This window comes from Lepeophtheirus salmonis, chromosome 14, assembly GCF_016086655.4.
Source record: "Lepeophtheirus salmonis chromosome 14, UVic_Lsal_1.4, whole genome shotgun sequence".
Classification (NCBI taxonomy): Eukaryota; Metazoa; Arthropoda; class Copepoda; order Siphonostomatoida; family Caligidae; genus Lepeophtheirus; species Lepeophtheirus salmonis.
The window spans coordinates 6315216-6328170 of NC_052144.2; the positions used below are offsets into that span (position 1 = coordinate 6315216).

General features: G+C 34.3%; 2 protein-coding genes across 2 annotated transcripts; both read right to left on the reverse strand.

Moving 5' to 3' along the window:
* Window positions 1-1575: 1575 nt before the first annotated feature.
* LOC121129094 (uncharacterized) lies at window positions 1576-2356 on the reverse strand. Its single transcript, XM_040724767.2, has one exon. The coding sequence runs from the start codon at window positions 2320-2322 to the stop codon at window positions 1588-1590; it is 735 nt and encodes a 244-aa protein (XP_040580701.1). The 5' UTR covers window positions 2323-2356; the 3' UTR covers window positions 1576-1587.
* Window positions 2357-11541: 9185 nt separating this feature from the next.
* LOC121129498 (uncharacterized) lies at window positions 11542-12266 on the reverse strand (the record flags this gene model as incomplete). The annotated part of the gene is made up of 1 exon (XM_040725221.1): window positions 11542-12266. A coding segment is annotated over one exon (612 nt), but the record flags the coding sequence as incomplete, so codon positions are not given.
* Window positions 12267-12955: the final 689 nt, after the last annotated feature.

The following is a 12955-nucleotide window of genomic DNA, read 5'->3' on the forward strand; positions in this document are numbered from 1 at the left end:
TTTTCAAACTTGTTGTACATTTCTTCAGTTTCTTCCTTAAAATTTGATTCGAAAGACATTCACAAATGCCATGGAATGGGAATAATATGAAATTCTGCGGTTTTCACGAGTGGGTAAAATAATTTTGCACTGTTGAACATTGAGTTGTTGCCTAAATTGTGAATTGAAATAATATTCTTTGATATAGGCAACCATTCCAATTATCTGTGTCCTACAAAGTTTTTAAAATAAACCTTCCTCTTGCAATTTTGTTTCACCACGTCAATGGTCTAGGACAATGAAAAAGACCTTTCCATAAAATTCTTTGAATTGCTCCTGAAGATTGATAAAATTTATCCAGATGATTATTTATGAAATCTTTTCCCAGCATAAGCCAAGTCTAACACAGACATGATGAGATTGTGGATCGCCACTCAACGTTCGGATGTCGCATAAGATCAATTAAAACTTTTTAATATATTTTAGGGATTATTCTGTCGAGTAGAGGTAGTCCTCCTCCGATGAGAGATTTGGGTCTTTTGATTGAAGGTAACTAAAATCTATGAAACAATCGATTGATCAAGCTAGATTCCATTCCGATTGTTTTCTCGCCAGCCAGGGAATAGCAGTTGCTTTGTAAATTGTATTAGGAATTATTAATAAGTTATACAGATCGATTCTCTTCTGAAGGTTAAATTTTCCCCAAAAGGAGGTTGCTGAATTAATATGTTTATCCAGAAACGTCCAGTTCGAATAAGAGACCCCGTTTCTGTCCCATCCGATACCTAGAAATTCACTTGCTCCCCTAAGTATTGTACATTTCGTACATTTCTAAACAAAATATGAAATTCAAAGTTTGCTTACCACAAGATTTGAAATTTGGGGGATAAATTTAAGAAAATCGTCACTTAAAATTCATTTAAAATGTATAGATATATTTTTGTAGCAATCATTAAAAATGCTTATTATTTAGTATCTCTAATCTATTTCATTTGTGTCTATATAAAATATTCTAGCTAATAGTTCCATCAAAAATAAAAGTTGATGCTATGTTGAAGTAATATCCTTTTATGTTTTATATAATTGTAAAGACTGAATTACATCACCCCCACCACAAAAGAAAAAAAGAAATCACCTACATTTATTATTTAATTCGTTTAGATGGTCTTTTTTGATTTCCATTACCGAAAAAAAAAAATATATATATATATAGAAAAAGTGGTATTATGAAAATGAGAAAAATCAACAATCTTTACCTTCAATCAATATATGCACGGATATAATGTATATTTACATAATGTATAACACACTTTTAAACAGTCAAAGTAATGTTTAGCAGAGATTTTTTAACCATAACATTCCTGCAAAATCCTTGAATAATATAATGACTTATTGGAAAATGATTAATTTGGTTCTTAGTAATCTATGATTATTTCATGCCTAAATAGAAAAAATATCAGATAATGTGAACATATCAACAACATCAGTAAGATGATGTTCGTTCTTCAAAATATAAAAGTACAACAAACGTAATTTGGATAAAATAACTTTATTTGGAATAAAAAATGATAAGAATAAATTAGTAAATATGTCTCTTCTCCATATATTTTAAAATTGATAGGATGATTGTGGAGCAACGGGAGATCCATATCCACCAGGGGCAGGAGATGAAGGACTTCCATATCCAGATGAAGCTGTATTCGATGATTTTCTCTTGGGAGAGGGACGACGGGATGGAGGAGATGGTTTGTTATATTTTCCAGAACCAGACTTAGAACTGGATGGAGAACCATAACCATTAGAAGGAGCACCATATCCAGCAGGAGCTGAACCATAGGCATCCAAATCTCCAGCTGCAGCTTCTCGTTCAGCTGCTATTTCTTCATTGCGAGAGTACAACTCCTCAGCTTGAGCACAATCAAAGTTGAACCACCAGTCACAGATGAAATACTCTTGATTGAAGAGAGTGCCGTTGGGACAGAGGAAAGAATACTTGGCTAGACCACCAGAAGCATCAGCACCGCAAATATGAAATGCTTGACATTCAGCCTCTGGATCTGCATAGTACCCTCCTTCGATTTGTCCATCACACACAAAAGAAGTTTCTGGTACTTCAGAGTAAATGGGGTAGTCCTCTCCAGGAACTCCGGGAATGGCATCAGCAAGAGCTGCAAGAGGATCAACTTCTTGCTCATAACCACTCAAACCATTACCGTAACTACTCTGAGATGAAGCATATTGACCTAAAGGAGGGGATCCTCCAAACCCAGAAGGTTTATCAGCAACGGAAAGACTCAAGAGTGCCGAGGCAATAATAAGAGAAATGCTCTGAAGGGATTTCATGTTTTTGCTATTGCTATTCAGGATCAAGTGATGACTTCTTTACATTCTTGTGTGGTTTATATATGTATGTACAACGATAGGAGTACAAGTATGAATATTATTCATATACGCATATATGTTAGTTTGAGTACGTACTTAAATGTAAATTGGGTGCCCTCTTTTTGTGTTTATTTTTTTCTTTACTCATTCTTCCTCATCTTCACTTGAGATAAACGTATCTCTTTGGGTATTAATTAATAAATTTTTGGATAAGTCTTTATATTAAAAAATAGATAATGGGAAATATGTTTTATTTTAATTGTACACTATCATATAAAGAGTATGATAAACCCATGTTTAGTTAAGTATTTTTGTGTGTTTATAAAAATATTATTTGGAATAATTTCTTGCTTTAATAATATTTTAGTCTATCAAAATTCTACTTATCTATTTTTTTATAGAACAAACTGACTTTTTTTAATTTAATTTAGTGATTTGAACATTTTTTCACAATGAAATTTGATGGTTTTTACCAAAAAATGCTTTATTATTCAAACGGTAAAATTTCAGAATCAGATAAATTAGTAAGTATTTGGAATCTTCAATTTATTAATATAAATAAGTACGTTTATTATCTACTAAACAAGTTTTTATGAATAAATGATCTACCGTCCAAAATATAATATTATGTTAGTTGTATTTCTTTGAATAAAATATCTGCAAAATTGGCCTAAAAGCAAGAGTGTGACAATCAAAAAATGAAGGATTCAAGAGCCATAATTCTTGAGTTATCTACACCCTGAAAAGCATAAAGAATATTCCAAATGTGTCGGGTTATTGATGGCAATATAGGGCGGACTCAGTACGATACTACCTTAAAATATCAGTAAAATTTTTTGAAAATTTTGAAGGGAATTATTAAATATTATGAACCTTTTGGGAAATAATTGTTTTGAATGCGAAATTTATACTCTTGACTCGGTTTCTTGTTTTTAATTGATTCTCGTTTTACCGGGCATATTTCATTTTGATATTGAGTTGATCATGTTGTATTAATTACCAAATTTTTTTATTGCTGTGTATCGGCATGTACTCAAATGTTCTTCAGGAGGGGAATTGTTTTAAAATAAAATGTTTATTTATAATACTTATAAGTTATAACTCAATTCCTTTACTAATATATTTTATATTATATAATATAAGTATTTATGAGCCTTAATAATAATAAAAAAAAATGTTTTCCGACTAATATAGGCACTGTTTTGACATATGGATAGGAAATAATTTTCAAAAATGAGTTCCAAATAGTCCCATGACAAATAAATACCTAAATAATGAGTTTTAACTTAGATAAAAAATGAACAAATATAAAGATTATGCCATATTGATGAATGTTTAGAAATTGCACCACCCCGAACCGTGAAGCTGTACATTTCACAACTTTATGAATAACATGTAACAAAAAGGCTACATTTGTAGGGTTCATACTATTTTAAATCAAGCAACAAGACAGGAAATTGTCCCATCCCCCCTAACATTAAACAGGGACTAAGCTAGGACCACATAAAAATCTGTTTTTATCCTCACTATTTTATACTAATTAGTCCACCGGTTGATACATCAACTTTGTTATCTATGCAATGTCTCGAGGGGAAACTATCGGGGGATCTATTACACGACCAAGAGTTAGAGAAATGCTGTAATTATGGACTCGTGAGCTAACCTGGAGCCAAGCTTTATGAAAACTCCTTCACAAAGTTCAGCACCAGACTGGAACGGGTAATCAAGACTAAAGGCGATCATAGTGATTGAAAATTTCGAAGAAATTCCCGTTTAATAATTATTATGCTTGTTAATTGCCTCAACTTTTATGTTTCAAATGTTATTTTTAGAAGAATAAATCGCTAGATAATAAAAGAAACTTATGTATATATTTATTATCCACAATTCTTATATTTATATGAATTTGAGGTATTTGCACTAATAATTAGTTGTTATTAAATGTATATTTCATAATGTTTTTTAAATTAATTTTCCATAATTTTATTCAATATTTTTGAAATAGTATATTTATTTTATCAAATATTAACATTATGTTAACGCAGTGTGAAAACATATTCATGAGTTAAAATATATAATTTAGTTTAATAATGGGTTCAAGGTAACTACAGGGTTGATTTTATCTAATGGTATAGATTAAATTATTTACAATCGCGGAGGAGGACAACAAGGCATCTTATAACGGAACAGAGCAAGCTGAGACGTTTGGAAAGAGCAAAGAAGATTCAAAATTTTAACGCTGGCAAAAAAAAAAAAATCAGACAAAGTTTTTATCTTTTCTGAAGACAAAAGTTTTCATTGTGAGTAGCCGCTACGTCACAACCGAACATCCAGACAATGTATCAGCTTCAGTCAGACATGTCTTCCAAACAGAAAATCCTGTTAGAACTAACTATAGTCTTGAGCGTCGTGAACTCTGTCCTTGCATTTTTGTGGAGAGGAAGGAGAGACTCAATGCAGAATATAGAAAGTGTTACGCTGGATCAGAGAAAATTTCGGGCGTCATGGCACTGCTAAGATCTAGCCCTTCCTTAGAGACAACTATCCGGACTTAAGGCACCTAAACATGTGGCTGCCCTCCTTTCTAGACGCGAACTCCTCGGACTACTCTATCTTAGCAAGTCTGGAGGAGAAGAAGTGTGCTAGTCCTCGCAGGAGTGTGCAGTCACGAGGGGCTTTCATCAAGGGGGAGTGGACCAAGCTTGAGTTTGTCTACATAGTCAAGGTCTGCAAAGGATTTAGGCCCCTATTGAGGCCATTATTAGAGCTGAGGGCTCACATATTGAATAAAAGTTGTACCAAGTACTATTTTCAGATGTTGTTTTTTTTTTAAATAAATGTCCTCACAAAACCTCTTGCTTATATTTGACTCTTGAAAATTGAAAAAAATAAAACGTGTACCATTAGATAAGATCAACTTTAATTATCCATAAAAAATTCTTTAAAATTAATATTTTCTAAATATCAGAAGCGATAATATACTAACTTAAATGTTTTATGAATTTATTTAGTGCAAAGCCAGGCTATGTGGCTTCAATAATCCTTTTTGCAATGGAATGTCGCTTTCATTCAGAGAATTTGTGACTATTTACACTGACAATTAGTTGCAGTAGTATGCAATCAGTGCAATTTATTTCAGTAGACAACATGTACAGGTATACAAAAGTAATTTTATGAGACTGTATCATTTTTTAGATTAATAAAATAACTATAAATCCTTAAAATATAAACGTTAATATACAATCCAAATCGATAGCACAGTTTATCACTAAATTTCATATATTGTGTCTGCTAAAATGTACTTTCTGGTAAGTCCGTTTTATTAACATGGTATTTATAACAGGCCAAAATAATAAAAAATTACAATCTAGTGACTAAATTATATTAACTATGATATCAATATTTGAATCTCCTAGCTTCAATATCAGAGAAAATATAGTCATCCAAATATTGAAAGTTAAATATCTCACTTTTGTGAAGATATGATGTTTTCGGGCTGGGTCAACGATTGTGCAATGTACTATTCAGTGTATATACAGGGTGCGTGGACAAAATCTGCCACTTCAAAAAACAACAACTACAAGGTTATTTTATAATATTTATTGATAAAATAAAAATGAATATCTTTATTAGGATATAGAGCAGCTATTTATTTAATGCAACCGCCGACTGCGGCCAAAACCCACTCAATGCGGCTACGAAACCGAGAACAGGCATTTTGGATCTGCGCTGCTTCTATCTCACTGAATTTATCCTTGATGCAGGTGATGAGAGACTGCGTGGTGTTAGGAGATGAGCGGTTGGTCCTGTTCTCCACGTAAGACCAGACAAAGTAGTCCAACGGGTCCAAATCCGGTGATGAGGGAAGCCAAGAGGAGTAGGGTACGAACGCAAAAGCATTGCTATTAAGTCATTCTTTTTCCGCTTAGCTTTGTGGGCGGGAGCCGAGTCCTGCTGCCACATCCACGGCCTGTCTCGAAGATGTGGGACGGTATGACATGACCCTCACTTGACACGACCCCAAAGACCATGACAGTGGCCGGAAACTTGGTATTCATGCCCCTGGGGACATCCCGGACAATCCTGGTGCTCTTCTCCTCAGTTTTCTTCCTGTCAACAACATCCATCGGGTCCGATGACTCCTCCAGCTGCTTCCTGAGACTTTTGACCGTTCTAACTGGCATTGACAATAGGTCAGAGATGTCAGCATTGTTTAATTTCATGTGATCACTAAGCATAATCTGAATAGCAGCGTATCTACGATCTCTCTCATTGACCATAATGACTTTTCTTGGGCATTTTAAATGATGTTATCGCTACAAACGCTAATAACTGAAGCCTATGACCCGGAAAAAATTTTAACACCAAAAACAGACGGATCAGACATCAGTTGATGGAGTAATAATGTCTTTAAATTGCGGCAGATTTTGTCCATGCACCCTGTATATAAAACTAGCGGTAGTACCTGGTATTGCCTGGAGTAATTAGACGTCGACTTAACAGATAAACTTTGTTTTCATTATATAGAAGAACTCTCCAGCAATTCTTCAGCGTTTCTTTTCGTTTTTTATGAGCACATTCACACGTAGCTACTCAATACTTGGTTTGTCTATCCTCAAGAATAATTATAACATCATGCCATATATTTTTTTCAAATAGGATGAGATGTACTTTAGTCTCTATTGTGCCCACTGGCATTGTATTATCTACACATGCCCATTTCTAAACCTCATTTATAGTGACATTCATCAATTCTAATATCAAGATGATCAAAATATTTGAGAGGGAGTTTTTTTTTTAATTCACTTCAAGTTAGATTACTTAAAAAGGTAATCTGAAAATCAATAGGGAATCTTTCATGTACAAGAGTTGCCACAAGGGCGCCCCCTATCCAATCAAAACGTAACACGATCTTAAAAGTTAAAAAGTAAGAGGAAGTCGATTTTTTTACAAAAAATCAAATTACTCTGTGGCACCATTTTCTTGTGATACAAATTTTCCTCTAAGCTTCTTTTATTTTTTTGTATTTTCATAATGTTTTCAGTCATAATTAAGGTTTAAAATCTTATTAAATTTTTTCAATCATACTAGCTTTATATATCTGCAGAGAAGTCGTACAGAAATTAAACAGTTTTTATATGGGGGATTGAGTTTTAGCTCAGGGCAACCTCAGTAAACTGTATATTGAATTAGGCTGTGAATTAGCCAATTGGAATTCAACCAGTCAACGCTCAGAGTACTGTTAAGTAGAAAGTAAGCAGAAGCAATGACAGTTGACACCCAATATATTGAAAACTTTTGTGTTAGCGTTGTGAGACCCTGGCATTAGATGATAAATTATCCATATCGAACTCAAACTTCACAATCAAAAATATAATTCTTAAAAACATGAAACAAAAATTTTACTTTTTGTTATTTTTTTACAATTTATTATAGCTAACAAAAATATAAATTAATTATACATCTTTTATATATCTATTAGGGTTGTATCAAGGTTAGGTACGACCCTTACGGTTCGGTACGTTTTTACCATGGATGCAGTAGGTAGACATATATATAAATATAATCACATATTTTAATATTATAAAATTCTAGTCTTATTTTTTATCATTCTTTATATCGTTTATATATTAAACATAACATTTAAACATATAATTAAACCGGAGCAGTAGCTTTGGTTATTATTTTTTGCAAAATCGAACGTACATTTTCTATTGCTAAAAATTTTTATATGATACCTACAAATCTGAGATCAAATTGAATAAACATTATCCAAAAAGAAATAGAAATAGAGATAATGACTTACAAAATGATAAAATGTATCTCAGCTGAAGAAAACCCTTCTAATGTTTCCAAGTTAGCTTGTAGACAACTACAGGTCTATTTGTATCAAGTGAAGAATTTTTTTTCACAGCTGGGGGATATCATGCCTTCTAATTGGTCCTGGTTATTGTCCAGAAAATATAGACAAGCTCATTTTTTTGGAAAAAATTATAAATTCATTAATAATGGTATTATATAACCTGTGTATATTTTAAATCATTTTTTGTATTTTAAAGAAGTTAAGTATATTTAAGAGTAATTTATTTGTACAGAAAAGAAATGATTCAAGAGCATAATATAGAAAAAGCTAGATTAATTCTAATAAAAAAATACTATTATACCGTACCAAACCGCGTACTGTGAAGAGTGTACTGCGGTTCGTACCGAATCGTCCCAGCCCTAATATCTATTAAGCAAGTAAAAATAAAGAACAATAGTTTCCTATTATGAACTTAGAGAGTCTAATTGGGGACTTTTATAGCACGTTAAGCAATCTTTTTATCAAACAAAAAGTACTTTGTATTTATATTTTTTTATAAATTAACTTGATTTATCTTTTGCAATAAAAACAGGCTTATGACCTCATCTAGTCGCTAAATCTTTTAACAAATAACCCAACCTATCAAAAATCAAACCATTTTTTTCTATTCGATTGTGTCCAAAAACAGTTTCAGGGTTCTTAGAAAACATTATTAACAAAGATTATGTACATATACTGGGCCGTGCAAAATTATTTACCGATGATGTAAATATACTTTTTAAGAGGTTTTGTGGCAACCAATCTGATTGTTTCGTATTTTTACTGTTAAAATAAACAAAAATCCTTCCTGAGAGAGTGTAACAACTTCCACACGTGAGACCATGTCCAATCAGCAAAGAAAGAGGATCGAAATTGCAGCCCTCTTCCGAGCGGGAGTGCCTCATAACAACATTAAGGAACAGGTTGGGGCCTCGTTGAAGACAATTTACAACGTGTCCAAGCGCTTGGAGGCTGGGGGTGATCTCAAGCATTCCTCTCGGGCTGGCAGGAAGCCCACTGTCTCAACAAGGCAAGTAAAGGCAGTGTTCAAGAGGACTCCCAACATGTCCATTGCCGACATGGCCAGAAAGATGGGAACGTCGAGATCAACTGTTTCAAGGGCATTAAAAAGGGCTGGAGGAAAGTCCCTGAGGCGTACTGAACGCCCTCTGCTAACTGAACGTCAGCGAGAAGTCAGACTTGAGCGTGCCAAGAAAATCACGAATGATATCAAGAACTCATCTGGAAGCATCATCATTTCTTCAGATGAGAAAACTTTTACGGTCGATCCTGTTTTCAACAGGCAAAATGACCGTGTTGTGAGCTTTGGAGATGTTTGGAGATCCAACGGGAAGGCCATGAAGCCGGTATGGTTCCCCAGTGGCTCAGATTAACAGCGGAGGATTATGTGAAGATTCTGGCGTCCAAGGTCCTTCCGTGGATCAAATCCATAGTCGGCAACTCTCCTTGGGTTTTTCAACAAGATGAAGCACCCGCCCACGCTTCCAAGAAAGCTCAGGAGTGGCTCAAGGACAACATGAACTTTAGGCCAAGGACTACTGGTCCCCTCAGAGGCCAGATCTGAACCCACTAGATGTCTCTATCTAGGGGCACGTGGAGACCAAGGCCTGCAAAAAACGACACAAGAACATAAATGCCTTAAAGGCTGCTGTCAACAAGGCCTGGGCCTCCATGGACGCCGATTACATCCAGCAAGTCTGTGGCAGCTTCAGACGTCGCCTGACCAGTGTCATTGAGTCAAATGGTGGCTACATTGATTAAATTTGATCACAAACTATTTTATTATTCTAAAAATGTATGAATAAATTGTTTCTCAAGTCATTCGAAATGTCATTATTGTCCGCGACAGGTTCTGAACAAAAATCGCTATATAATTCTGCAAGGCCCGGTATGTATAGTTTTAAATTGTAAGCATTCGTTATGAATATATGGTAGGAATTTTAAATCTGGAAAAAGCATAGACCACCCTGATATTTTTTTTTTTTATGAAAGTGACTTACAGGTTCAGCTGACAAAACTGTATCAGAATACAAAATATTTTAGATGTTCTCGGAATAAGAACCCCGTACGACCATTATGGTCTACTACCCATATACATTTTTCGCGTTGTTGTCAAGGCTCTCAAGAAGTTTAATGGGCAGGGGCATCTGTAAGGAACGATTATGAGTCAGTAATCTTTTTGGGACTGATAATAAATTATTCATTACGCGATGAAAATGAATGAACATCTTAGCTAGGCAGATCTGAAGCTCTTGGACTACTATGTGTGGGCATCATGGAGAAAGAGTCCAATAACCTACACATAACACTGTTTACACCTTACGGGCTTCCATTCTCGAGGCAGAGGCCAACATGGACGAGGACTTCTTCGCCAAGGCCTGTGCAGTAGAGTGTATGTTATGAAACCAATTATTAACAGTCCAAAATCCGTTTCCACCATGAGTTGAGGTTTAGTATGGGTAAGAATGCCCTATAATATTTTTTCCCTGCAGGAAAAATTGGAAGGGCTACTTACGGTCAACACTTCCGGTGAATTATAAAAATTATTTTACTCGAACAATTTTTTTCTATGTAATATAGGTGTAATTTATTCTGATAAAAAATATCAATTTTTTTATTAAAAACGGTTTTTTCACTACACTTGTGGAATGTGGACGTTATCAAAGATATATGGTATAGAGTAATATATAGCGTCTTGCAATTTTTCTTCCTTTGTTTACTTATTTTAAACAAACATAAGTAGATATTTACAGCCCCTCAAGCCAACCACCTGCAGACACACCCCTTTCATGTTGCAAAAATTTAAAAAATTATCACATTCGATATGTCCTTATTAGTAGATTGATATTGTATACTTCATAAAAATGAAAAGTTCCCAAAAATTACGTGCAAGGAAAAATATAATTAGTTCCAATTGTGTCCTAAAAACTAATAAACTATTAATTTAAAAAAATCGCTTGATGGCGTCATTTTACTTAGTTAGCTATGATAATACAAAATTGAGTAAACTACCTATTAATCAATAAAACAACTGATGTTATATCTATTTTTTGGTTAAGAATACAAACTGCTGTTAAGTAAACAGTGATTATTAATAAACTTATTTTGAACGCAAGGAAAGTTGTTATGTTACCATAAAAATGTCATAAAAGTATCTTCAAATTTGATGTAAAAAAATGGTGTTCTGGTTATAGGAAATTCACTTTGAAAATTATTGGATATCAAATAATAATGAAGAAAAACTATTTTAAACTTTCATCCAAATTTCAGTGCGCACAAAACTGGGATTTGAAGTTTTCAATTTAGTTTACCCACGATTGAAGTTCAAAATTATAATTTATTTAGGAAAAGAATGAATTATTTACAATATTGTTATTAATGACAACTAAAAGTATATATATATGTTATCAAATTAGCATTTCAAAATAACTTAGAATTGATACGAAGATTGTGGGGCAAATGGTGCTCCATACCCACCAGGGGCAGGAGATGAAGGATTTCCATACCCAGATGAGGCTGTATTCGATGATTTTCTCTTAGGAGAGGCACGACGTGATGGAGGAGATGGTTTGTTATATTTTGCAGAACCAGACTTAGAACTGGATGGAGAACCATAACCATTAGAAGGAGCACCATATTCAGCAGGAGCTGAACCATAGGCATCCAAATCTCCAGCTGCAGCTTCTCGCTCAGCTGCTATTTCTTCATTGCGAGAGTACAACTCCTCAGCTTGAGCACAGTCAAAGTTGAACCACCAGTCACAGATGAAATACTCTTGATTGAAGAGAGTGCCGTTGGGACAGAGGAAAGAATACTTGGCTAGACCACCAGAAGCATCAGCACCGCAAATATGAAAGGCTTGACATTGAGCCTCTGGATCTGCATAGTATCCTCCTTCAATTTGTCCGTCACACACAAAAGAAGTTTCTGGTACTTCAGAGTAAATGGGGTAGTCCTCTCCAGGAACTCCGGGAATGGCATCAGCAAGAGCTGCAATAGGATCAACTTCTTGCTCAAAACCACTACCGTAACTACTCTGAGATTAAGCATATTGACCTAAAGGAGGGGATCTTCCAAATCCAGAAATATTTGATCCCTTCCCGATTTTGTAAGTTTCCCCACTGATTAAATTTTTTTACGAGATGGAGATCTGGAGACTGAGTAAACCAGTTCATGACCTGAACGAGCTTTTTCTGGAGCAAACCTTTGTTGTCAGGGTAGTATATTTTGGGTCATTGTGCTAATAAAGTTTCCATTAGACGATCCTTTTTTAGTTTCCTTGCCTGAGGGAAGAGGGCTGCCGATCAGGATTTCCAAGAGGATCAATCCTTTCTTCGATACTATATTTTCCTTCCCACTAAGGAGATAAATACCCTTAAAAAATAACTTGCTTGACAATGGGGAGAAATGGCCTCCGTGCGAGAGGGGGCTGTATTCCATCCCCAATTAATAAATTTTTGTTTGGTACTAGAAGTAAATCAAAATTAAATTATTTTTCAAAAAAAAAAAAAAAAAAACAAGCTCCTCCAAAATATAATTCTGAGGGCAACCCTTGAGGCTATACAAATAATTTTTCATCCTACAAGCACTTTTTCCCCCATTAAATGTTGTTCACTGCTAAAATAAACCTAGCATCAAATTTAGAATTTTTTTGTCAATTGGAAAAACTTACAAAATCGGCAAGGGATGAAATATTATTTTTTTCATCTGTATCTACATTAAAAGCCCCTA

Excerpts from the sequence above, each read along its gene's own strand:
- LOC121129094 (XM_040724767.2), bottom strand. The coding sequence starts at position 2,322 with ATGAAATCCCTTCAGAGCATTTCTCTTATTATTGCCTCGGCACTCTTG.